General features: G+C 33.9%; 3 protein-coding genes across 6 annotated transcripts in view; 1 reads left to right on the forward strand and 2 right to left on the reverse strand.

Annotated features, from left to right (window-relative positions):
• Window positions 1-1,632: 1,632 nt before the first annotated feature.
• LOC134231024 (beta-galactosidase-1-like protein 2) lies at window positions 1,633-18,379 on the forward strand. Of its 3 annotated transcripts, XM_062712920.1 has the most exons (18): window positions 1,639-2,096; window positions 2,608-2,676; window positions 3,052-3,147; window positions 3,422-3,530; window positions 5,477-5,569; window positions 5,724-5,826; window positions 12,621-12,779; window positions 13,108-13,254; window positions 13,363-13,446; window positions 13,568-13,615; window positions 13,973-14,037; window positions 15,316-15,477; window positions 15,761-15,856; window positions 16,106-16,196; window positions 16,739-16,826; window positions 17,042-17,156; window positions 17,893-18,009; window positions 18,248-18,379. In XM_062712920.1, the coding sequence occupies exons 1-18, from the start codon at window positions 1,807-1,809 to the stop codon at window positions 18,335-18,337; spliced, it is 2,022 nt and encodes a 673-aa protein (XP_062568904.1). In that variant the 5' UTR covers window positions 1,639-1,806; the 3' UTR covers window positions 18,338-18,379. The 3 variants fall into 3 exon arrangements, 2 of the variants coding, with proteins under 2 accessions (XP_062568905.1, XP_062568904.1); XR_009984480.1 differs by lacking the exon at window positions 18,248-18,379 and having other exon boundaries at window positions 1,633-2,096; window positions 17,042-17,280; XM_062712921.1 differs by lacking the exon at window positions 18,248-18,379 and having other exon boundaries at window positions 1,634-2,096; window positions 17,042-17,218.
• On the reverse strand, window positions 8,195-10,448 carry LOC134231027 (calcitonin receptor-like protein 1). The gene is made up of 2 exons (XM_062712926.1): window positions 10,038-10,448; window positions 8,195-9,498 (listed from the first exon to the last, which is right to left on the reverse strand). The coding sequence occupies exon 2, from the start codon at window positions 9,490-9,492 to the stop codon at window positions 8,290-8,292; it is 1,203 nt and encodes a 400-aa protein (XP_062568910.1). The 5' UTR covers window positions 9,493-9,498; window positions 10,038-10,448; the 3' UTR covers window positions 8,195-8,289.
• Window positions 18,380-18,425: 46 nt separating the features above from the next.
• The window catches only part of LOC134231028 (adenosine deaminase-like), a 116,945-nt gene continuing 107,620 nt past the window's right edge, over window positions 18,426-27,750 (reverse strand). The window contains exons 2-10 of one of the 2 annotated variants that reach the window (XM_062712927.1): window positions 26,379-26,447; window positions 26,094-26,155; window positions 22,183-22,308; window positions 21,758-22,023; window positions 21,537-21,664; window positions 21,167-21,238; window positions 19,720-19,889; window positions 19,469-19,595; window positions 18,426-18,862 (exon numbers count right to left, since the gene is read on the reverse strand). In XM_062712927.1, the coding sequence (XP_062568911.1) occupies window positions 18,761-18,862; window positions 19,469-19,595; window positions 19,720-19,889; window positions 21,167-21,238; window positions 21,537-21,664; window positions 21,758-22,023; window positions 22,183-22,308; window positions 26,094-26,155; window positions 26,379-26,405 (1,080 nt within the window). In that variant the 5' untranslated portion in view covers window positions 26,406-26,447 and the 3' untranslated portion in view covers window positions 18,426-18,760. The remainder of the gene's footprint in view (window positions 18,863-19,468; window positions 19,596-19,719; window positions 19,890-21,166; window positions 21,239-21,536; window positions 21,665-21,757; window positions 22,024-22,182; window positions 22,309-26,093; window positions 26,156-26,378; window positions 26,448-27,750) is intronic. The other variant, XM_062712928.1, reaches the window with a different exon arrangement.

A 27,750-nucleotide genomic window follows, 5' to 3' on the forward strand; every position in this document is an offset into this window, starting at 1 on the left:
GTTATTATGATTAATCTGTACGTAATCTAAACCCTTATGATCAATAAAACCAAAATAAAGTTTAAAAATGTTTCAGAAGAAATATTTCTGTACAACCGAATATACAGTATTATATAAGAAATCATTATTGTACAGGACGACAATAATTCAATTTTGCTTCAATCAAAGCATATAAAAAGTTCTTTCATAGCAAATATGAACAACAGAAGTTTGTAAATGTTCTATTTTTTCTGTCATTGAAATCGTTAATTACAAATTTGCAACATTTTTTTCCAATGTCAAACATTCAGCTCATATTGCTTTAAATAGTCTCAATATGCATACATGTATTTGTTTTGTCAATGTTTAGAGTTTTCTTAAACCTTGTCCATAACTTAATTTGCTGGAACCACAGCTTTCATGTTTCATATATGTATTCGTTGTGAGTTTTCTATGTGTACCAACATATTTGACCTATTGTCCTTGTACTTTCACTCAATTTTGTAACATATTTGTCACATTCTAACCTTGACTTTTACTTTTGAAAAGCTGGTGAATAGGAGTTCGCGTATCTATCAATTTTACCAAAATTTTCAGTCTAGTACAATTTTTTGTTATCCTTGGACTTTCAGTAAGGCATGGCATTCTCAACGTTAGATAATTAGCGTCTGAAATTTACACAGCCTTTCATTTACTGTTGAAAATATACATGTACATGCAAAAGAAATTCGGGCGAATATGTCAACGAGTGTAGCAAGGATTCAATAATAGCTTTTTGTACGGCAAAGAAGTGGGGCTTAAGTCGTCTCATCGTTGACAACAACAATTTAAAGTTGCTGATGTTATTCATTTCTTAACCAATGACATGTATTGCCATTCCAAAAGAAACGCTAATTATGTAGCGTCGAGAATGCCACGCCTTACTGAAAGTCCAAAGATGACAGATAATTGTGTTATATTAAAAAATGTTATAGGTATTAAGTATTTTTTTTACTAAATATTTCGGTAAAATTGATAGGTACGCGAACTCTTTTAGCTGGTGCTAGGCTTTCATATCTTACCTGTATACTTGAAAAAAACCATTCCATGGGAATGAACTTAAGCACATTTTTTAAAAGTTTAACCTTGACCATAATTTTTCAACGGTTATTTCTAGGCCTAAAATCATATTTTACAAGTATTATTCATGCGACAAGAATTTCACTTGAAAGCTTAGAGATTTGTCTTCGAACTTGGAATTTGACCTATTTTGAAACGGTCGGTGTTTGGGCTTTTCATATGTCTCATTTAATTTTTTGTGTTAATACCTTCACTTTGGCATCATTAATATTGACCCTTTAATCTTGACCTTCATGTTTGACTTACTTTTCAAAAACTTGAACCTTCAACATAACCTTTAAAAGGTTGGTGGTATGACTTTCATTTTTTGCAGTTATATTCCTTAGAATAAGACTTATCTTCGGGTTCCAACATTTCTGATCTTTTAACCCATGCCCCGGAGGTTGACTTGTATAAAATTTGGGACACTTTACCTCTGCCATAATCTGCCATACAGAGGCATCAATGTTTCACAAACACATCTTGTTTGATAGTTAAAGTAAAATTTCAACATTTAAGTATTGTTTTGGTTGTTGACCTTTATTCTTGTCCAATAAATAGGTCAAATCAGATAAAAACAATTGAAATGTTATTTAGACAATGATAGAATTAGTACTCGGTATGATAATGAATGTAGCCATGCACTCAAACCCACACGGTGCCAGTACGCGGTTTTTCTCCACTAGAGATCACTAAAGTCGCTCTTATCTACGTGCAGACGACATTGCAATGTCTGCAGACGACAGCAAACTGTACAGAGCAATGGACACGAGACTCTGCACCTCTGCATGCACCCTTGCAGTAATAACTTTCTGGGTTTTTACTACTGCGTCTGCACAGATAAGTGATTCTCCCTATGTGAGTAATGGAAGTTTGACATTTAAGAACCGGACATTTTATTTAGATGGCAATCCGCTACATATTTTAAGCGGAAGCTTGCATTATTTTCGGGTCGTTCCGGAATATTGGTGGGACCGGATGCGGAAAATGAAGGCATGTGGACTGAACACTCTCACGCTGTAAGAACTAAAAAATCATTTAAGTTCAGCTTTCATTTTTGGAATTAAACACTCGCCTGACAACATTGTTATATTTATACACAAGACATGTTTGTAGGATTAAAAAGATTAATTATATTATTAAATGACAACATATAATATAATGCATAAAACTGAATAAAAAAGAAAAAAAATCATGCTCTTGCGTTGAAATCAAATTTACAAATCCTGTCTGAAACTGTATAAAGTCTCCTCTATTACCGTAAATTGGATATAATTTAGAAAAAATGTTTTTCTTTAAAAGATTTATCAGGCGGGCATATCAATGGCGCTTATTGTGCGCAATAATATATAATAAGCATACAAAGTATCCAGAATTGCGGAGTGTGAGGAAGTTGCAGATTTTTTTTTATCACACAGATTGTGCATAGTTTAATTTTCATCTAGTTTTTAAAAATACTTATACCATGTATTTATCCTTTGCTGTTACAATGATCTAGTTAAGAACATCCACAGATATCATTTTTTGCAGTTATGCTCCTTGGAATCAACACGAACCATATCCCGGTAGATACAACTTTAACGGAATTCTAGACTTACGGTAAATACTACCAAAATAAGCAATCTTAAAATTCGATGTAAACTGATTAGAGCTCTTAACTTTTAAGCTGAAAGATATAATGTATGATCTAAAAAAATATGTGAGATTGAAAAATACGTCAAAGTATTCCATGATAAAAACACTTTGTATCGGTCAAGTATGAATACCAAGAAATAAAACCATGTAATTAAGGTATCAGGAATAGTTGCAAGAAATTACAACGTTAAATCATTTTTCCTATTTTATGCTTGACAGTATGCCGCATCTAAGAGGAAATTTATCAATCCCTGCTCAGACCAATTTCAGCGACAAATAATGCTTTTTCTGACTGATGCAATTTCCGGTTAGTATTTATATTTCCGGTTTTTCTTTTAGGAGATTCATTAAAATGGCCCAGAGGGCAGGGCTTTACGTCATATTCCGACCAGGGCCGTACATCTGCTCCGAGTGGGATTTTGGGGGTCTTCCAGCGTAAGAAAAATTTTGTTATTAGTAAGACAAAATCTTTTGACATTATATACTACAATATTTGTCCTTAACTTTTTTTTTATTTATAAACTTAGTTTCAAATATTTTAATAAGTACACGTCAAAAAATTAGTAAACGGCACATTGCTAAAAATGGCATACAACATCAAACTCTAAGTCCACCTTTTCTTTTAAGGTAATTCTGTGTGAGAAGGGGCTTTGTGTAATTTAGAGGTTCGTGTACTTCATACTTTGATTTTCTGTCCTGCTTTTACTAGTTGGCTGTTACGGGATCCCGATATGAAAGTTAGGACAAATTACCATGGTTACCAATCACATGTTAGAAGGTACTTCTCCCGACTTATGGCCGAGGTTTCAGATTTGCAGGTAATTGACTTATGCGAAGACCGAAATTATATTCTAAAAGGAATATTTTGGGGTCTTGCAAAACACGATGTACGAAACATGATTCCAAAGTCCTAAAAGTTAATGAGTATATAAAGGTATATACTGTAATTATAAATGCGTGTTTTAAGAGGGGGTATTATTTTGCAGTATATATGAAAATACCCAATGTATGACCAATATGTCCAAATTATTGATGTTGAATGCTTCCATAATCAAAACTTTGGAATCAAAGCATTTGGCTGTTAATATTTTTAAGGTTCCTCATGACATCACATCGATGGTTCTATTACATGAGCTAGTTAGAGAGTAATTTTTTTTTTTGCATAACCGTCCGTCCTATGTCATGATTTTTTATTGATAAATAAAATATACTAGTATGTCGGAAAGACTACTCCTGTGACAGTTTTAATATAAAACTTGGTACACAGGTAGACTAACTGCACTACATCACTATGTTTTATCGGTTTTTGGTTTCGTCGAAGGATGATGCTATGTCAACAAAAAATAGATTTTAATGCTTCTTTTTAAGTGCTACATCTTCTATAGATTTTGTTGTAATCTGGACAGATATAACACCATTGTAAAGCAAGACAAACCTGTATGAGACCCTTATAGTAGTGGCACACTTCATCATTTCAATGATGGACGTTGATGCTGAATGAGAATAGAATAATTAAAGAAATTTTTCAGTCCAAAGAGCTATCCTGAGCACACCCCTACAGATTTAGTATGATATCAATGAAACCTAGTATACATTATGTACATATAGACTAAGAAACATAATCATTGGTGTAGCCATAAAAAATGAGCATATAAAAGCTTCTCTGCTTAAAATAAAAACAGAAGAAAACGTACCAGTAAAGCTTCAGTCTCGTCAGAGACGTTTGGTTGAATCACCTGATTTGCTTGACCTTGATACTAACACGTGTAGAAAGCACACACGATAAAAGGTAGATGACTTCCGCAAGCATGTACCTGGACATCGACACAATCGCCAGACTATGTAAATAATTAATTACATATCACATCATAAAAACATAAACTGTTAGATCTGTATTACAGACGTTAATGCTCGTTATGCATAGTAGATGATTGATTATTGAAACACTTGGAAATGTCTACTGATAGAAAACCCACCACATGGACTATAGTAACTATAGTACCAGTACGTACTATAGTTAAGCCACAGGTATTCGTGACTTGTGAACAAGACCCCCCCGATAAAATATCAACCTCGGGACTTGTTGGATATTTCTTCATAAATAATATTTATTTTTTAATATAATGTATAGTAGGGTATTTTTGTATGGAACGATTATTTCGGGTTTTTCCCGATTTTCCTGTGGTATTTTAAGTGTAATAAATATAATTCGTATTCAGCAAGCCCAGGGATTGATATATTTATCGGGTGGTCCTGTCCACAAGTACCTGTGAGTTAAGCATAAAGTGCATATACTACAGTAATCTACTTGTATTCTGTACGTAATACTAGTAGTCAAGCCATAGGCCTTTGGACTTACAAAATTGATCGAGGGCTCTTTGACTGTCTTATTAGACCTTAATTAAACAACACAGAACCAAATATGGCCGGGAAACCCAAAATATTTCGCTAGAAATGCTAAAATAGGAGGTGCACAATGGCAATTGCAAGCTAGGTACCCTAAAGCGTAACAGACGGACCTGAGTCAACATGTTGCCATTGGCGTCCAACGGCAACATGATGCTATCCTTGCAAGCTAGGGGACCTGACCCATGTTGCCATTGGCGTCCAACGGCAACCCCCCCCTGGACCCCCCCCCCCCCCCCCCCCCCCCCCCCCCCCCGGCTTGCAAGGATGTAAAAATGTAAATGTCCCAGGACGCCCTTAAATTGTTATTGTCATTCGATTTTAATCAATCAATCTGTTCGTACTGTCATGTTTTCAGTATCATAGAGGCGGGCCAATCATAGCAGTACAAGTTGAAAACGAGTTTGGTTCCTACAGCAACGACACAAAGCATTTACTGTTTATTAAACAGGTCAGATTTACATTCCAAACCATTTACAAACCAATCTGAAAATGTATTAAAATGTGGTTAACATCAAATTAAAAACTGCCATATATGTTAGTAGAGGTGTAACTGTTTACTGTGTACACATGTAATAAGATGGTCTAAATGCTTTCTTTGATAGACTCTGGAAGAAAACGGTATACATGAACTCTTCTTTACATCAGACGGCTTCTACAATTATACAGAGGGCCTGAATGGGCTTGACAACGCCCCCTTCTATACAGGTGCCATATTAGTTTCGTTACAATTAGGTTAAATGATATGACATACAGTATTTAAATTTGGATTTATCAATTGTTGAGTGCTTAACATTTGTTTATTTTAATTTGTTTTTTGGTAAATTAAAGCAATATTGGGATATTGTCCCCCTTCTTATATCACAGAAGTCTGTTACATCAAAGAATCTAAAACTTCACATATATATATATATATTCACTTAACATACATGTATATTCAAATATTTGATCCTATCTTCAAATAATTGAATTGTACCTATCTCTAATTCATTTGAAGATAGGTACAATTGATTTGAAGATAGGTACAACTGAATTGAAGATCAATGAATTGAAGGTAGGTATAATTGATTTAAAGATAGGTACAATTGAATTGAACCTATCTTTCATTACTAAGATATTGGCACTAATAACTACTCCCTTTATCACATACGTCAATTCCGTCACTTTGGGGGTATTCGGGCATATACTGGTATATGTATTTTAATAAGTATATGATGCTTTTTGCACATTTTGAATTGACCCTTTTCTCTCCTTTCATCCTCGTTGTCGTCGCTTTGTAGGTTCTTTGTGTTTCCCTCCATATTGTCTCCAAAGGAGCGTTCATTATTTTCAATAACACAAAACGAATTGAACCTAGGTTTAATTGAATTGTACCAATAATTCCATTAAAGATAGGTTTAATTCATTTGTACCTAGGTATAATTATTTAGAGATAGGTATGATTATTTACACCTATCTTCAATTCAATTGCATCTATCTTTAATTCAGTTGTACCTATCTTTAATTCAATTGTACCTATCTTTAATTCATTCATTATTATTTGAAGATATGTGCAATTATTTGAAGATCGGTACAAATATTTGAATACATGTTAATTTGGCGTTCCATAAATTAAATATAGCAAAAACCACTCGTATCCAGAAAATGTAAGGGGATTCACATACTTATATGTAATATTTTGCTATTTCCGTTGCTAGGAATGTTCACAGATTCAAACCCGAACACAATTTGACAAAGAAGTTAAAATATAATAAAGTCAAGGTCGCCATTGTGTGACGTCATTGGACAAGGTTAGTTAAATCCTGGCATCTTGTGACGCAAATTGGGTCACAAAACCCGAAGCTGGTTAACTATTTCTGAGTCAAATGCTTAACAATCCTCAAACAGCCATCATTAATCATTGTAGCTATGTAAAAACTTCAGTCATACAAATGATCTGACAATTCATGAAACATCTTTGGTTCCGGATGTCGAATTTTAAACGAGAAACAAAATTCATCATTATTTCTGCATTCCTCTCTTTAAAATATGTCTTTTCATTTTTAGTTTATTTTCCATCACTGGAATCCATTACTTTAAAAAATATTAAAGAAGGAATTTCTTGTCATGTGTAAAAAGCACAGGTTTTATATTCAAGAAACTTATATTGTTTAACAGTATTCTTTCACTATTATTTGCTAAATTTATGACGACACATATAATATTTACTTTGGAAAGTACATATATTTGATAGTCCGATTCAAGTACTTTATTGCTCTGTTGCTTTATTGCAAAAAATACATTATAAAATATACATTACAAGATTTTTAAATACAGTATAGTACATTCAAATACATTATTTACACACCAAATATTTCTACAAAGTACCAAATGATGGAAACAGACAGACGATGCCATTGTTGATTACATATATTTTTTTTTCAAATGAAAGGACAAGGTATGGTAACGGCTAAATCTGCCCCCTTATTTGATGTAAAAACAGAACACAGTTAATACTGTGATAGTTTGTAGTTAAGAACTTAAATTGATGCTTGTTTTAGCACTAACCAGCACTGATTTTAATTCAAAACTTGCACGGAGGCCACAAGCGCGTGCAGAAATAGGACATTTTCCCGAATTTTCTAAATTCTTGTGGAATTTTGTCAAATTCTTTGCACCTAGAAAACATCGAGCACAAGCTTGCCTATCTGAGATTTTACACTCAAAATGCATCTGATATTAGTGTGTGAAATATATAAGTTTGGTAGATAGGCAAGCTTGTGCTCTATGTTTTCTGAAAGAAAATGTGTGTAAAATTGATTAAAATTTGCATAAAAATGAAGAAATTCGGAATAAGCCAACATTTAAAAGTGTTAAAATTTCAAAACATATAAGAGTAAATGAAAATATTTTGCTGGAAATGTCATAAGTAAAATTTTACCAGTGACATTCAAGGAAAAAAACTACTTTCCTTCATTACCTTAAATCGTCCTGATGACACAATTTAAAACTTTTTTTAAATTTAAATAAATGGAAAAAAGCATTCATTCGCATGTATAAGCGCAAAATGTATGATAATAAAATGATATGTATCTTTTGATAGTTTTTGGGGGTTTTGAAAAAGATGTTCTTAAAAACAGCGAACATTGTCAAAATTGGAACCTATTCTTTCATTCGTTTTTCTTCGAAGATTTACGGAACATTTAAAGCGAGATATTTTCCAAAACGTATGCGAACTTCGTTATGTTGTAAAAATTTTAGAAAATCTTTGTTCACGAAAGCATATACAATGGCGGCACACATTCCCCTGGATGACGTAAAAATGACGGCTAAATGTTGAATGACCTGGTGGACCTTTAATGGAATGTGAGTAGGTACGACCACCAGGGCACAGGAGATGAACATGAACACGAAGAAGACAAGCGACATGGTCACTTCATATTTCAACTTGGGACGATCGTAAACTTTCTCTCTATATGCCGCCATGTGAAGTCTCACCATCGCCAACAAAAGAAAAATAAAAGTGGCCGTCAGGATGAAGAGTTTGTAAATGTCAACAACCCACATGACCGGATGTGACGTATGGTCGATCCAGCATTGCACTTTGTGGTCCACCACTAAGGTAACGACCCAAAGCGTCAAAGGGACGATGGGTAGGCCCCATCCCACAATGCAATACATCGTAAAACCGGAAGTGCACAAGTGGTCAGCTTTGCAAAGAATTTGTAAGAAATTCGCATCCATTGCAATCCAGCCCAGAAACACAATTTCAGTATATTGCGTAAACGTAGCCAGGAATTTGCACACAAAATTCATAAAGATTTCAGAGTTTATGAATGAAATGTTATTCAATTCATAGATGACTAAAACATGTGTTGTCATTTTTGCCAAAATATCAAAAATGACAGCAATAAAGAGAGTTTTGTGGATCTTAACATGAAGAATCGTATTAACAAATTTCGGAAGAATGCAATAGTATAATAAAAACACAACAATGATACTCAGAATAGATAAACACAGGAGAGACAGGGCCACTGCGCTCATTGTCAGCGCTGACTTCCGGGTATGGTCATCAAACTTCCGGAATATGTCTATGTCGTTAGGGATAACGCATTCCGCAAAGTTCGTCTTGGAGATCGTCACAATAGACTCGACAATTTCCTCCCAGGTCCCATTTCGGCCACATTTCCGGACTGCCTCTTTACTAGGGTCAAATCCATTGAAGTTCGGACATCTCCTCTTTATGGTTTTCCCTGCTAAAGTAGGTGGCCAACACATTAGGCCGTCGTGAATACTTCCGCAAAAGCTCACATTATCAAAGGGAAATGCTGAGAATCCTTCTATACATTCTTGATCATTGAATATCAAGTCCGAGGCATTGGTATCGGTCAACATGAGGTCCTAGAAAAAAAAGTGTTTTCTAGTGAAGGTTTTTTATTTACATAATCTCTGTAAAAGTGAAGAAAATACACGGGACGAAAGAGAAAACATGGATCAATATCAATTCAAATATGATAATTATTTATTTTCAAAAATACCATAAAAGTTTTACACCTAGAAAAATACTTTATGGCGCCAAAACGACGAAGAATTGGGGTAAGTCCCGCTTTGATGTGGGTTCAAACTCCTCGAAGAACCACCATTTGAAATATGGTGAGGGTTAAAAAGACACAAAAAGCAAAACGTACAAAAACGAGACTTTATCATTATTATTTAATCATCATGAATAATTTTGTTGAACATATTTTTGACACAAAACAGTTACACGAATTCAATCACAGTTTAATTTAATTTTTATGCCAATAATAATTTCCAAGAATTTACGATACAATCCCATTCTTGAAAGTATGTTAAAATTTGAACAAATGTTAGATTGTTTATGAATTGAAAAAAATTAACTTCAAATTAAATGATAAATAAAATATTCTTTGAAACATTACCTTACTGTGTCTTAGTCCTAGAACTCGTGGCTAGGAATGCCGATTCGTGGCATTGCGAAGTGAATCGATAAACATCGCTACCAAACTAGCTTAATGGAAACAACACCAAAGGGTAAAATACAAATACCTTGTTTATAAATTGCCAAATTGTTCTGGGACCTCGTAATTGAAGTGACTTTGCCTAATTACTGTTACCCAAAGAATATCTCGTAAACGAGTCGTTTGTCTTCATCCGGGCGCCAATTCAAGCGTGACCACTTTATCTTACATCATTTGGGTTAAATTTAGCTGAATCTTGTTTGATAAGTTTTTATATGTGGTAGGTATGCAATTATTTTAATTAGTTTGAATGAAATAAATGGGTCATCACATACTAAGAATGCAGAAACTTGAAGCATTTTCGACCTAAAATTAAAACGCCTTTTCCCCTCCTCTTTTTGCTATCATGCGATGTAAGGATTACAAGTAGTGAACATTTTGGACAAAAGCTTACAAACAAATACTTGTTTTACGAAAATCCCGTAAAATGGAAAGAAAAGTAAGGGAATTCAGATGAAATATTTCCTAATTCAATCAATTACATGTATTTTTTGTCGAAAAGTATTTCTTTATCAAAAAAAGTCAAAATAAACGGTAAATAAATTAACACTAACAGCTGTTGACAGGCTCACTACAAATTTATAGAGCCTTGACAGGTTTGAAAATAAAAGAATTCTTTCGGAACAAAAATATCAGTTTCCTCTCTAGAAAGGGGGCGCTATCGATGATAAAGATTGCAGATTTCTAAAATAAATCAAATTTTTAACAGTTCTCATGTATCATGTCTGAGAGCGGCATACATCTCTCTAATATATATATAAACGAAAGCTGTCGATCTGATTCATGGTGATGAGGAAGGAGCCGGGGTGGTAAATATCATCATATAAGATTGCAAAGGAAACATTTTTTAAAGTTTATTATGACATGCCAACGCATAATTTCATCTTTGCCGTTTGTATTGTACAGTTGTTTATTTGTATTATATAATTTTTCATTTTAATTGCATAATTTCCATTTGAATAGTATAATTTACATTTGTATTTTGTGTATTCTATTTATAATTTACGGAATTCTTAAATCTTACATTTGAATTGTATATGTTTTTTTAAAATTTGTTTTTTATATTTGATTTATATTGATCATAAATTGATTTGCATAATTTTTTAGTTGTATTCTATGTTTTCTTTGTAATAAGTCGTTATAACGAAAGAATAAGTTGCACATACGAGATGATAAGTCGTAATAACGATATATTAGTATCTTAGTGCGACTCAGTATATATATATATATATATATATATATATATATATATATATATATATATATATATATATATATATATATATATATATATATATATATATATATATATATATTACGCTTAGGACATAATATCTCGTACGTACAACTTAGTATCTCGGACGTACAACTTAGTATCTCGTTCGTGCGACTTAGTATCTTGTTCGTACGATATAGCAAAATATATTTTCATCTGGCAGCAATCTAATACGCTTCTGTAATTTTGCATTCTATTTCATATTTGTGAGTGATAATTTTTCCCGTTTGTATTGTATCCTAGTGATTGTTGTTTATTAGTTTCGCTACGAAGAGTTACAGTAATATTTTCTTTGGCCAAGATCATGTTTTAGACAAGCGATGCGTCTCGTATGAAAGAAAACTTTACAGGTTAATATACATAAATCAAGAAGTCGATTTAACATTTCAATGAAACGTTGCCACTAAAGATAGAAGCATGTTGTTAATCATTCCAATGTGCTTCTGTTTTTGCACCTTTTCTGTGAAAGAGCCTTATTTCAAATAAACTTGCTAACAGTATATATATCAAACATCACATAAGTTATACACTTACATCGACTTTCTAATTTATGTCGTCGAAAAGGGTAACTTTTCATTCCAATCATTCTAATTTGCTTCTCTTCCTGCACTTTGTTCGGATAAAGACTCTTTGAATCGCGGTAAAGTGCAAACACTGCATCAACATATTCTTCGAATTCCTTGATCAGGTATCGTTGTAGCATCATAAATCAAAAATGCTGCTCGTCTCCATACGGTTTATAAAAGTATGACAAGACCAGAGTCCCCGTACCCCAAGACTTTTTCAATTTCAAATTATAGGACCACATGTCGATCTGGCGGATTCAACGAAGATGGGAGTTTTTAAATTCCTCCAAAGTCAAAACGTGTTCCGACACGGCGACGTGATCGCATTTCGTTCACAGTAATCGATCTTTTCAATATTATGACCGTGTTTACTTCATCGAAAAAATATTGACCAGAAAACATGGAAAGGAAAAGTATAAGAAAATTACTAAATGTGATTATTTCCTACAAAAAAGTGATTATCCCGTCATTCTCTCGGAACTCTTCGGTACAGAGAGGTCACACCGCTATCAGCTGATGTACAGCATCCAATAAAACCGCCACTTTAAAATTGTTTCTATATTATAATTTAAAGTGATTGGCAGACAATGCTAAATATTCTTTCAGAAAATTAAGATTTGGTGTTTTTATTGCTCTATTTAGAAGCCTTACCTACCGTGAACTTTCAGGATATCGCCCAGGGGGAAGAACTCTTCCGTAAGGTGGAAGCGCTCGATGATGACTTCCCTTTGATGGTGACAGAGTACTGGTCAGGGTGGTTTGATTACTGGGGTGGTCCGCACCATAAACAGTCTCTTAACGGTACACCGCTTTCTCAAATAAATGATCGAATGTTTGGTTTTGAAAATAATTCAGGAAAATGCACAGATGTATCAAAATAGATGGAGGTTAAATGGGTTACACTGATAACGTTCAGGATAAACAGAAACAGAGTTCGGCCTACATGTATAAATACTTGTCAGGCTGTGTAACACAACAAAATGCATATGTACATTATTACCTGCATGATATAAAGAATCTGTCTTCTGCTCAAAACCGTCTGAAATAAATGGCATACTCCGAAAACTTGGTTCTTATATCAAGTCTTGACTTGGTGGTATTTCTAATAATATTATTTTTCAATTCGTAGACTTTGGCAGCACATTGACCGCTATTTTGAATCGTTCCGCATCCATTAACTTCTATATGTTCCATGGAGGAACGAACTTTGGTTTTATGAGTGGGGCTAACTGGGACTTTGAAAAGAACACACTGAAGACTGACGTCACTTCCTATGGTAGGTGGTATTGAGGTTTCATGGAAGTATGTGATTCATCTTCAGAAAGTCGAAAATAGGAATCTTTCATTGACATTTTAGATGGTGATGACTTTGTGATTTTTTTAGATTACGATGCTTTGTTGACGGAGGCCGGGGATATAACAGAGAAATACAGAATAGCTAGACAAATCATCCACGAAAAAATTCATGGTAAAACAAACATCATAAAGTTAAGTGGTTTTCAAAGTGATGAGCTACGGCCAAAAAAACTAATAATCATAAACAGCATAATAAAAATCTTTGGCAGTAAATCTCTTGTTGAATGTTTCAGGGATGCCTGGACTTGAAATACCCTACGACACGCCCAAGGAAGACTTTGGTAACTCTATATTTGCATGATAAATGTAATGTAAATTATCAATGAAAAAAATTGTATATTTATTAATATCTGCACTTCTAAAAATTTTAAAGGTAATATTTCAGGTGAAAAACTTTTTCAATAATTTTTTTTAAAAGATACGACTAAAACTACACTTCACGAAAAGGATTATCTATGTAACAACGGCCATAAATATAACGAATGCTGGGTAACGATTAAATGCACAGATATGAAAAATTCACTCACTCTGCACTTGATGAAATACTATGTCTAAAGATAAATACAACATATGTATGGTTGCAAAAAAGCAACAGTAAAACACATATTTCATTCATTTTTGTTAAAATCTATTTGTAGGTTCTGCAGGTCGTGTTAACATCCAACACTACATGCCGTTAGAAAATATCCTTAAATTAGCAAAGGTAACACGAAACGCATTCACATGCGAATTTCTTCGAACTTATAATTTTTTAACGTATTTAAGGATTTTCTGTCGATGGTTTATCAACGTCAAACAAATCGTCTGGACTCTGTTTCTGCAGGCTTACTTTGAATCTATCACTCTATCATAATAAGGCTAAAATTCTGTATACTCCACAAATGATAGCTCATTCTTGCATTGTTTTCTCTATATATAAAGGTTATATAATATAACCTTTAAATAAAATATATTATATTGGTTATAAAATGTAACCAATTTGAATACAAGTACATCAATATATACGTACAGTAAAGAAATCAACACGATGTGTTTGTAAAACATTGATGATCCTTTATGGCAGCTTATGATGAAGATTAAACTTTTTTAAGTGCAAGTCGGGGGTCAAGGTCGAAGCCATGAAATAAAAAAAGGATTCCATGAAAGCTCTTGTGACAAAGAAATACACTTGTGAAATATGAAAGCTCTGGCACCAAACGTTAAAAAATTTATGACCAAGGTTAAAGTTTTCCGGAAGTAGTTCCATCTCCAAGGTTCAATTTAACCCCCTGGTAATGGCACCAAAGAGAAGGTCTTGTCTCAAGGAATACATATTTGAAATATGAAAGCCTTAGCTCTAACTGATCAAAGGTTGTGGCTAAGGTTAAAGATTTTCTGTTGTGTTGGGTAATGAACATGAAGAGGATGCAAATATTTCAAACATTATGAAAATCAAAAGAGGTCAATCTACAAGGTCAGTGTCTAATGGTCAAAATGGTTGGTATCCAAGGAGAGGTCTTATCTTAAAAAAATGTACATGTGTAATATGAAACTGTCTGCCCTAGCTCCAACTATGCCAATCGTACATGTATTGTCAGAGTTAAAGTTTTCTTAAAAGTGAGTAAAACTCTACGACCAAGGTCAAGAGGTCAACAATATTTGTACTGAAGTAAAAGGAAAGCTCTTATCACAACAAATAAAGGAGTGAAGTTTAAACTAGCACTGATCATTTCAAAATTAAGTTATGGCTAAAGTTAAACGAAAAAAAATGCAAAAGTGGATCGAACTCTAAGGTCAAGAGGTCGAATATATCGGTTTTCAAAAAAACATTGTGTTAGAATACATGTGAAATATGACAGCTCTAAAGTTACAGGGAAGATTAAAGTTTTTGGGAGAAAATAAAGTGTCAGATTAATAAACGAGTTAAATCTACATATATGCCAAAAATCTTCGATTGCGGGGGTATAATGATAAGAGAAAAATTTTCATTTGTTTGCTTTAGAAAATCCGGATGAATAAAACCGTCCCCATGGAGCTTTTACCGTTACACCCAGTGGGCAGAAATAGCTTCAGCGGACAGATGTACGGGTACATCTTATACCGGACCAACATTACTCACGGGGATAACCTGACCTTCACCGACTTTCCCAGGGACAGGATCGAGGTCAGATCAGCTACACTGAACCCTGTCAATGTTATCTTTATCTGATTTAAATCTTAAAGTAACATGAGTAATATACTGTTAACTCATTTTTATAGTCTGTTGAAATTCACTATAACATGATGAACCTGCTCATATCTAACTACATATATTTAGCTTAAATTTTAGGTTTTTTTGACGGGGTTTGAAATTTGTATACTCAAATAATAGCTTTTTTTGACGGGGTTTGAAATTTGTATACTCAAATAATAATTGATTTTAACCTTAACATCACCTATATTTGTAGGTATTTGTTGACGGTAACTCTGTCGCTGTTCTGGAAGGAATGGTGGACAATGTAAATGTCAACATATCTCTGGGACAGATCATCGGGGCAATTCCGGTATAAATAAAATTCTGAAAATTAAAGGACATGTAGGAATCTATCATGACTGTATTTTATTAGTACTACAATGATGATCAAGACATCATTGCATATTGTTCGTATGAGAGTCTAAATTCAACCGTTAATTTCTCTGTACATATATTTATAAAGCAGAAATCGTGAATAATAGCAGCGAATAAACCAAATGCACAAAACCACAAAGTGAAAACTAAGTAACTTGGAAAAAATGAAATCGCTCTCTTGTAGATTGAAAGAGTGCTTGACATTTTGGTTGAGAATAGGGGACGAGTGAATTTTGGAATATTTGGAGCGTCAGTCCTCGACGAACAGTTGAAAGGTACGAATTTGCTCTCAAACTTGGTTTGAATCATCACACACATCTCACACAGAATTAAAGTAACAAAACTGGCCAGGGGTAGGGTCGGATGCTACATTATGTAAACCAAGGTGGAATCATATATACCATTGGGTCTAATATTTATCGCCCATACTCCATAGACTCGTCGCCACTCGCCAGCGTGGCGCAGTGGTTAGAGCGTCTGCTCTAGAGTCGCGAAGTAAGGAGTTGATCCTTACGTCGCGGCTTCAAATCCCACTGTGGGACGTGGAAGGCGGTCCTTCGGATGAGACCGTATAACCGAGGTCCCGTGTCGCAGTAGGTGCTGGCACGAAAAAGATCTCTCACTGCCCAATGGCCCTAAGTACCGAGTATAAGTCAAAATTTGTTGCTCTCCACCGAAATGTGGTGGTGTTTCCATACGAGTAAAAAATTCCCGAGAAGGACGAATAATATACGCCATATACATGTAAACAATATACAAACAATTAACCCAAAAGACTAATGTATATACATATTACATGTATTTATACATTTTTAAGGTTTGGACAACAACTGTTTTTTGGATGGTCAAGTATTGGATGACGTCGATATTTACCCTCTGGAATTTGATGAAGACTTTTACAAACGGTATATGTTGCAGTGGACTGAATGTTGAATCGGTTATATTATGATTTAATACTTACGCTCAAGACCCGAATTTGAACAAAATCTCGAATCGGCTGTTTTGGTGAATAAAATTATAACACATGTGCGCTAAATATAAGAACTGTTGTGCAAAAAACTTTTGAATTTTTTCTCCCATGATTGACTAACAAATAATTCTTATATTTTACTATTTGTAGTCTTAAAGATCAAACTGACTGGGAGCCATACAACAAGCAGAGAGATCTACCCGGATTTTATCGGGGCCATATGTTCATCGCCTATACACCACTAGACTCGTATCTAAATATGAAGGTTTGTATCTGGGTCATATGTTCATCGCCTATACGCCACTAGACTCCTATCTAAATATGAAGGTTTGTATTTGGGTCATATGTTCATCGCCTATACTCCACTAAACTCGTATCTAAATATGAAGGTTTGTATCTGGGTCATATGTTCATCGCCTATACGCCACTAAACTCGTATATAAATATGAAGGTTTGTATCTGGGTCATATGTTTAAAGCCTATACTCCACTTGACTCTTATCTTAATATGTAGATTTCTATCTGGGTCTTTTGACATAGCTTATACTCCACAGGACTCATATCAAAATATGAGAGTTTGTATCTGGGTCATTAGTTCATAGCATACACGCCGCTAGCCCTTGTAACTGAATGTGGAGATTTGTATGTAGGTCATTTGTTTGTAGCCTGTACTCCACAAGATGGAGGATTGAATGGAGGTCATATGTTCATTGTCTTTACTCCTCTGAACTCCTATCTTGATGGTACATCAAAGCATACAAGGCATATACCTGTATTGAGTCCAAAGATAATCCTCGAAGATATAGTTTGCTACCTATATAAGAAACTTTTTATATATAAATCTTTCGATTGTTTCTCTGACAATTAAATATTGAGCCATAGGTTGCCTCTACAGTTGCACGTAAGTGGCGATGTTATTACATTTTTTTAATGTATTTATGCCTTAATTGTTTCCATCAAGTATGCACAAATATTTTACCCTCTGAGTATTTCTTCAATCAGGGATGGACCAAAGGTTTTGTGTACGTTAACGGGGTAAACCTGGGGCGATACTGGAATAAAGGACCCCAACAAACACTTTTTGTACCAGGTCCTTATCTGAAGCAGGGATTTAACGAGGTAAAAAAGACTTTCTTCGATTTCATCTTTCATTACCATATCATTTAACATCTTTGATAGCCAAGTGCCATTGATCCGATACTCTTGAAGAAAAGCGGATCATATACCCTTGGCAACCGGAGATGACCATATTGCTGAAAATAAAATTGTTTTACAAGACTGCATTTACAACGATGCTTACAGCAAGACGAATGAAACTTTAAAAAAAATTATGTATGATGGTTTTTTTCTGTTTCAGATCATTATCTTTGAACAACACAAGTCACACAACCGAGTAACATTTCAAGAAACATATATTTTAGATGAACGTGATGAAGACAATTCTTAAAATTGTTTAACTTTCTTTTTATTTACTGTGATCCATTTTATCTATATCCTGACTCTCTGTTTTTACAATAAAACAAAAACAAAAAAAAGCATCTTTTATGTAGTTTTTATTCAATATGATTCAAGAACCTTGGAAAACAACGAATCAAGTGAACTGAACATCGATGAACTTTTCTTTTCATTAAGTGCAGTTTTATATGAAAAGAAATAAAATCATCTTCAATAGACAGATTTTGTCTACATATATCTTGTCAAACAAAAAAAAGGAAAATAGAGTCATTAGGTTATCAATTTCAAATCCAGATCGAAAATTCAAGTACATATGTTTGACTTTGCAATAAAAAGTTACAAGTATATCAGATTGACTTCAGCTTAATGGAAATTCTGTACTAAACAAAGATTTCGTCTTTCTTTACTTCCGGTTTCACATCTTCATAAACTTGTCTCCGTATACTTGGACCAGATCCTTCAGAATTTGTTCCTTCTCTTCCGGTGACGCAAAACAGGACCGCGCAGCGTGAAATATCTGATTAAAAAAAAATAGAATACTGTATAATGGACATATTGGATATTAATTTGATAAACTCAAGTTCTGAAGGCATCACACTCTTATATACATGTAGATGGGATTAATTCATAGCTTTTTGTTACAGCTGTGCATTTGTATACTGTATTTATTGATAACGAAGCTACATAGTGTCCCCTAAAAATACAGTGCAAACTCGATAAAACGGCCACCTGTTTAGCAAGTGTGTAAAGTAAATACATGTCATTGATGTGTACTTTCAAAATGTAATTTGGAAGAAAAAAACATCTCAATAATAAACACTTCAGCGTTGTTATGTTATTCTATGTTTACAAAGATTTGCAGTGATGTACGCATGTGTATCCAGATTTTCAAATGCTCAAGAAAAAATTGATATCCCAAAAAGGATGATTTTTAGGAGAAACTTTTAACAATATGGTGACTAGTAAGTATTAATTATTAAAAGTAATGCATCCATACTTTCATTAAGTTATACACATAATTTTAAGAATTAAAACATTGTCATCAAATAAAAGGAATACCGGGGTATTATCCTGTTCCCGGAATAACCACAGACACTAGTGTTGGTTTTATTGCTATACCTACCGTAGCGATCACGTGATCCTGGTCCAGTCCCATTTTCATAACCATCTCATAATCCTGAGTGAGGTCATTGTCAAGGACGATGGGGTCATCCGAACTAATCGAAAAGTTCACATCATCGTCGATAAACCTGCCAAATAAAAAGTTGGGTTTTTTGCAATTACAAGAAATATGCAAAATTACATCATCCGAGGCGATTATTACAGCGCGAATTAATTTTACTTGTGGGGTGTTTCACTAGTGAGGCAATTTACTTGTGGAGGGGGTGTTTGTCCAGATCCTCGGTGACAGAGCCAGTTCTGACACTAGACAGGGGGCACACCTCAAAGTGAACATTCTCTCTCCGACAGCGTTCGTACAACTCCGGATCGTCAACGACTCGGTAGCCATGGCCAATTCTCTCCGCGTGCATCTCGTCCAGTGCCTGGGAAATTTAGAAATTTCACTTCCGTAGTATATATCCCAACTGTTGCTTTACTGAGCATTAAACTTGTCCACTAATCTTTATACAAATATATTAACATTTCTTGAGTGTAAGCATGACTTTCTATGATATCTATTATGATAATAAAAAAAAATTATCTGGAAATCATTGAAATTACAAATTTAGGGACGTGTTTGATTGATTCATCCTTGCACATCACACAAAAGTTCAACGTCCATTAAGCCCATATGATTGAAATTAGCCTTTTGAATTAACAAATATTTCCATTTCTGATTTTTTTCTCTGTGATGACTCTTTGAAAGATACCGGAGTTGATTTCTTGATAATTCTACCGGAATGTAAATTAGGCAGGTCGATAGGTCAGGAGCTAAGGAGGCCTAATATGCATGCAAATCTCATGCGCATCTGTCTGATGCTTAGGAGGCCAAATACCCCCCCCCCCCGGTATGCATGTAAATCTCGTGCGGCTGCCTTTGTGATTGACGTCAGTGGGCGAGGACTATTGAAACTGGCATGGGAGTCCTCCTGTAATTTAAATCTGTCTACATTTTTAAAGTCTAAATCTTCAATTTTATTTCACAATGAAAAGGAAATATAAGGAATCACTGTCTAGTTAGTATAGAATGCTAGGGACGAAGTCCGTTATGCATAAATTATCCCATGTTTCCCACTATCGTTGATGCCCTGGCATACTATACTAACTAGACAGTTATTCTTTAAATAACAGAGTTTTGCCCTGTCTAAAAAAAACAGTTTTCATTTGTTAAACTCTGCACACATCGCTTAGCCCAGACTGACAATACTGGTGAATTGGTTATCCTTTCTCACATTACTACTCTTTAGTTTTTTAATATTTTCATAAAAACACAATAAAATTTCTACTATTCCTAAGTGTATAGGATAAATTTAATTTGTGAAAGTGCAAAGACGTGTCAATCAAACGCGTCCAGAAATTCGTAGCTTCAATTATTTCCAGATTAAATAAGCTTTTTTAAAATTATATTTCAAAGTCAAATTATATAGAATCATATGTCATGATATTATATTGAAAATTTGATAAAATTTGTGTCCAAGCACCTTTAATGCCTTGGTTGAAGTTCAACAAACGTTAAATGTCAGAACTCGAAAACGGTCATATCAAACAGCATGCTTGGGTTCGACAAAATTAAAGTATGTTGAACTCGATCCAAGACAAGAAATGTATAGTGTGTATGTGCAAATTAATCAAGGATTATCATGTTTCAGAAGACTCCTACCAGTTTTACGCCCTCCACGGGTCCGTTCTCTCCTGCATGGACTGTCCTGTGTATACCATGCTCTCGAGCAAGCTACATATAGACAAAAAACACATTATAAAGCAGATCAGATTTAAAAGGTCGCTCACATGACCCTTTCCTTCATATCAATTAAACTTACACCAACTACTTCCCGTACCTAATTACACCCAATTCCATTCTGAAAGAAAAACTCTAAAACCATTTTGTATCGTAAACTTCTAAATTTACCAGTCCGAGTCAGATTTCTCTGTTCCTAAAAAAGGAGAGAAATGCTTTCAAATAGACACTAATTTTAATCTTTCATTTAATATTTTTTTCTATTTTATAACGTGTTAGTCAAAATTGATACCTTGAAGGCGCTTGTATGCAATTCTTCGTGTTCAACTCCAGGCGCCAAATCCCCACAGGCGATGTCAATGGCAACAACACCACGTGATTTGAACTCCTTACACAACTCGAACACTTCCATTGACCATTCTGTAAATATTTCAAATAGCTGTCTGTATATAATATATGTGAAATTCTATTAAATACTACGTGGCTGAAGCAGAAAACGTAACCTTCACCTACCTGGGTTATATTCAACGCAACAGAGAATCGTTTTTACTTTTATCCCAAAATCTTTTGATCCTTTTTCAAATGCGTCACAAATGATGTTTACAACTTCTCTTGGAGTTATATCCCCTTCTGTTTCGGCGTATGGTGGTTTGTCGCCATTTGTCATTTTGTTGGCCAGCAATTGAGGCGAATAGCGGGCCTCTACATAGAATGTATTGTGAGACCTACAGTCCTCGCAGAAATCATAGGCAATTTTGTATATAGCCTCTCTGTCGCCTCTGTATGGAAACAAATAAGATTATTGGTTTCATGCATTACCTTATGATAAGAAAATGATGGTTATATTGCAGTGAAAAAATGGAATTCATTAAATTGAGTAATTACAAGTTTCAAAAATCGATCGTTTAGTTAAATTATGAGTCCCAATAAGAACTTACGCGACCACAGGCATGAATGTGTGAAATTTCTCTAGGAATGCCTCCAATGTATACGGACGTTCAAGAACAACCAAATGAGACTTTAATTCCTCAAGTGTCTCCCATTTCAATTTTATTTTTCGTCGCCTATAATAAGTAAAATAAAAATTGAGGCACGTGCATGAATTATAACGCTTAACTGAGAAACCTTAGCAATGCTGTTTTTCGTCATTTTTTCCGTAAAAATTTTAAGCCTGTGTCGTGGTCCCTTCCCAATTTCAATGTCAAAACAGCGAGATAAACTGAATATGATTAAAATTGCTTGTTGTGCAGTGCTTGAAAAGAAGTTTTAAAATTTGAGGAAAAATAGATCCAATTTGGCAATGTTTTGCAATGAATGATTCTATTTTGGTTTTTGAGAAAAAAAAAGCTCCCCCTTTACATTTCATTCCCTATTGTGTGTGTGTCTGTCCCATTACCTGTGAAAAACGTAAGGTTAAAAAATATCGGTAAATCAATCTGTATTACCCGAGGATTTCATTATCATAGCTGTGTTCTTAATGAAAAGTTTTTAAGATTTCTTTATTTACAGTGGTGGATCTTTATGAAGAGTTTGCCTACGCAAGATTATCGAATTTATAAATCCTTACAAATTGTTAAATTTGAGATTCCTCCATACAGTAAAGATAAAACCTGAATCAAATCTTGAAATATATTGTAATTAAATCAAAATGGTAACACGCTTTAGTAATTTGATAGAAAGAATGTTACACTACCCTAATATTGAAAGGGTATGGAAGGATGCTTCCACATTTTCAAAAAAATTCAGACCCACTCTATATAAAAAAGTTAGCTACTTAAAATTGTGTGCCTAGTGAACTGTTCGTTTGACAGATGAAGATTTTTCAAAGATTTTTCCTATAATATTTCTATGTAAAACTTTGAATAATTCCCCGTGTATTTTTTTATTTTTTATTCAAATTTGCACACAATTGAAATTTGAAGTGGAAAACATTTCTATAGATTAATAAGGACGGTTTCAGAAAGGGAGACTTTTGAACACTACAGAAGGTTTACAATTTCTTTTTTGTTCTAGAAATTTTTATTTGCCCAGTGGTAATAAGGCAAAAAAATATTTCCAGGCATCCATATTTTGTTTATATATTTCCTTAAAGGGTAAAATGCTTTGATTCCCCATAGCGGCGGTGTTGGTACCCCGTTATTTGTCCCAGTGTTCTCCGATTTTTTCTAAAGTTCATGAAATTATGAAAATTTTTATACTTTTTACTATATAAAGTTCAGAAGGATGACTTCTTTTACATAAGATTATAGGTTTTTTGGCCCAGTCGGAAAATTTTTGAGAAGATTTTCAAAGATTTTTCCTATATATTGATCCATGTAAAATCGTGATTTGATTCCCCAGTCAAATGGCCCCGATCAGTACCCCCGGGGGTCATATTTAAAATTCAAATTTACACTACCCCAGGATGCTTCCACATAAGATTCAGCTTTTCTGGCAACCAGTGGTTCAAAAATTGAAAAAATGATTTTAAATATTTTTCCTAATATATATAAACAAATTTTGATGTATAACATTTTGAATGCATTATTTACCCAATTGAAATGTAAACAACCAGGGACCACGTATGGCTGTTCCGTATGCAAAAACAGTGAAAAGGAAAGGTAAAGCGTCATGAAAACATATTTAGAACAATTGTTAGCATCAATGTTAAAAATACTGTAACGATAACAGCAAGAATTCGAAATGTAGATATTGTCATTTGGACAGTGCTGTACAAAGTTTAACAGTAAATCGGACAGACTAGGCGGATGCTTACTGGCGACTAAATCAGTGTGGGCTATGACGCTAACAGATTTTTGATCATTTTTAGGGATCCATTTCTTCCCTGGACGCCATGGTTTGTGAAAACAAATACAAGAACTTGAGGACAATTGCTTACGTCAAAAAAGCTCACTTGAGAGCCTTTGGCTCGGTCCGTCTGTCTAAAAATAAAGGCACGTAACAATTTAAACTTGCCACAAAGTACCTTGAGATTCACCTTAGCTTATTTTAAAGGGCCACGGTTTTATCAAGGGGAGAAATGGGGAATTAATGAATTTTTTCCTGTAAAAATTTTAACCACTGTGCCAGGAAAGATGAAATGTGTCAGGTAGTGTAGATTTTTGTTCAAATCATTAGCTCTAAAAAAGTTTTACATAACAGAAAATTCTTTAAAAATCTTCTTCTCAAGAATGTCTGAGTATGCTCAGGAGTAAAATTGTTTGCTGAACTTGACAAAATGGCCGACCAAAGTTTTACATAGAAATATATAGGAAAATTCTTTAAAAATCTTCTTCTCAAGAATGACAAAGATCAGGTAGTTAAATCATTTGCCAAAATTACACAAAGTTTTATAGAAATATAAAGAAAATTCTTTAAAAAACTTGGCATTTTCAAGCAAATGAATGCCATTTCATCATTATATTTCAGGTAAAAATTGTTACCCCCCTAGGGCGGGGCCGTTCAAATTTTACATGTATATATAGGCCTCTATCTTGTCAAGAAAAAGCCATAAATCATATATATAACTGGAATATGCTAACAGTTTATATATGACCCCCGGGGGTTGCCAAAATGGCCCCAAAGTTTTTAAAATATTAGGAAAAATAAACATCTTCTTCTCAACTTGACAAAGCCATAATTCATGCAGAAATTTATATATATATATGGTCAGTAGTTTTCAAGTTTTTCAAATCATACCCCCGGGGGTTCAAAATGGCCGACCAATGTTTACATAGAAATATAAGAAAATTCTTTAAATTTCAAGAATACAAGACCATTATCATATTGATATTTACCAGGTTGTGATTCAAATTTGTTATTAGGGCGGGGCCAAAATGGCCTACCAAATTTTTAAAGATATATGTAGGAAAGGGTTTCTTTAAAAATCTTTTTAAAAAATGCAAATCCATTTGGTCATGGGACTAATGATTGTAAATACAAATATAAGAACTTGTTGACTATATCTTACGTCAAATTTGAGATACTCTTTATTTTGGGAAACATAGAGCACAAGTTTGTCTATCTGGGGATTTTTATGCCGAAGATGCAAATGATACTAGTGTTTGAAATTTATAAATTTGTTGGACAAACCTCTGTCCTATGTTTTCTGAAACAAAATGTGCTATAAAATTCGGAAATGGACACATTTTATGACCTTCCTGTGACCCCTGTGTATCCCTTAACTTTAAACCATGCAATACTCATTTTGTGGCAGAGATGACATCATTTTTTAAATGATAAAATGTTGCATCATTCCAAACCCCACACCAGGGGTCAAAAAGGGCCCTTAGCCTATCTTGTCCTTTGATCTTTTATTTTGCCCTACTTTATCCAGAATACTAGTACATGATTTGAAAAAGAACATACAATTCAGGAAGCTTTAATTTTTCCGATCCAGTCACACATTAGTGGTTTTGGAAGAAATTTAAAAAAATATATTTCCCCGTAAAACTTTTAAACATCTCTTCTAGGCCGCAGATTCTTGGAAAAAAATTTGAAAAGTCCATGCAACAAAATTTTTTGGCTTATCATATCCCCTTAGCTTCTTCTTTGGACAATTTCGAATCTCCTTTGCCTAAGGACTATGAGTCAACTTTTAAAGTTGTAGGCCAAATTGGTCTAGAGTGGTTCTCGAGAACATGATACGGTGAACATTTTCAAACTAGCTAGACATGCATATACTATTGGGTGATCAGAAAAGTTTACTTGAAGCTCATGATTGGGATAATTCTTAGAAACTAATGATTAAGAGTTGATTTCTTTCACTTTTTTGCAAAACATGGCATGTTTCAAATCCTCCCTTATTAGTATTACCTATGGTGTCACACCATACTGTCGTGGATACGTTTCTGATACAGAGATGACTTACTTTGCTATCTCTAAAATTGTTTCTGTACGAATTGCTCCATCTAAATGCACGTGCAGTTCAATCTGAAATCGAAATCAAACATGTATATCATAGGAAAAATCTTGAAAAAAAAACTTAAACAAGTATATGTTGTAAAAATACCCACCATACATTAAAAATTCTGATATACTCAGTATTTATTTGTATTAAACAAGTACAAGTAGTTAGTAAACCCCATTAGCAATTAGTTTAATTCAGTTTTGCTTAATTTTTCTAGAGTCAAAAATAGATATAAAATTCGCTCACCTTGTATGGAAATTTATTTCGAGACATTGTCTGTTTTTCTATGTATCGAAATTGTATCCAATGTATACAAACACATTTGAAGCAATATAATCTGTTTATGATATGTAATATTGAACGGATCAAATACTTTGAACTGGTTGATGAGTGTTGAAACAATGTTACTCAATCACTTCCTTATCTATATCATGTTATAATACTATAATGACTTACATAATGTACATGATGTAGCTCAATTAGGGTTTCCTACCACCACTCTTGTTAACATGTAATTTCTGTCACGTGGGGTCAGAAATACTTGTGCATGAAATTTCCAGAAATCGGTGTACAGAAAATAAAATTCTCCGAATCTTCAACGAAATGAATCCAGTCATAGTTTCTTTTTTAATTCAGATGACTTCAACATTTATTTCCTACTCTACCTCATTCGTGAATTGGTCCGTCCATTTGTTTATAATTTGACCTAATGATGTTCGTCTTGTCTTGTGGTTTAACCCGCTACATTCGGGGGAAAAAATCATTGTCTGTAACTTTTGAACGGTTGTTGCTAGGGCTTTTATATTTCATTTATGCATTCCTTCTGAAAAGAACTTTCGTTTTCTATCATTATTTTCTGACCTCATAACCTTGATCTTGGTGTATGTCTTGCATGAAAAAAATACATTGGCTTCGTTTTCTAAATATAGTTGGCAATATTGTACCAGGACTGTATTTTACATGAATTGTGTATACCTTGTTTGAAGACTTTCTTTGGGTATCAACATTTGGATATCAACATTTAGAACTTTTGGCTTTGACCTTGAAAGTTGACCTATATTTGTAAAATCTTTAACCTTGCTTGCCATACAGAGACATCAGTGTTTCAAAAACACATCTTGTTAGTATTTTGAACATAAATTTAAATTAGAATTAACCTTTAGTTACATAACAGGTACAAAGCAAATATTTCAGTGAAGAACGTGTCTTCAGAGTTTTAATTTGTAAGATGAATTTCCCTCCAAAACTGTAAGATATTTTTGCTATAACTGTTCAAATGATATAGTAGTATCCATTTAATAAATTAATAATTAGTATATAAAGGATTAAAATGAAAATAGTCTGAATCATAATGACAGAAACGGGCTCTCTTAGTACTGATAATGTAATGCCTTTATTTGATAAAGAGCGCTTTATATGTATTATGAGGTCACTTCAGGATGTTAAAGTGAGCGATTTTAATTTTTCCATTTGAAAATTCTATCTCGCCCCCAAATTTCTACTGTACGATACAGAATTTTCCAGTTTAAATGATTTGTACATGATCAATCAAAAATGTTGAAAGCTCCGCCCACTTTATAACTTTGCAGCATCCACTGTAGATGAGGCCCGGGACAGG

The sequence above is a fragment of the Saccostrea cucullata genome, unplaced genomic scaffold (genome assembly GCF_032062105.1).
Source record: "Saccostrea cucullata isolate Sc308-1 unplaced genomic scaffold, CSIRO_AGI_Scuc_v1 ctg431, whole genome shotgun sequence".
Taxonomy (NCBI): domain Eukaryota; kingdom Metazoa; phylum Mollusca; class Bivalvia; order Ostreida; family Ostreidae; genus Saccostrea; species Saccostrea cuccullata.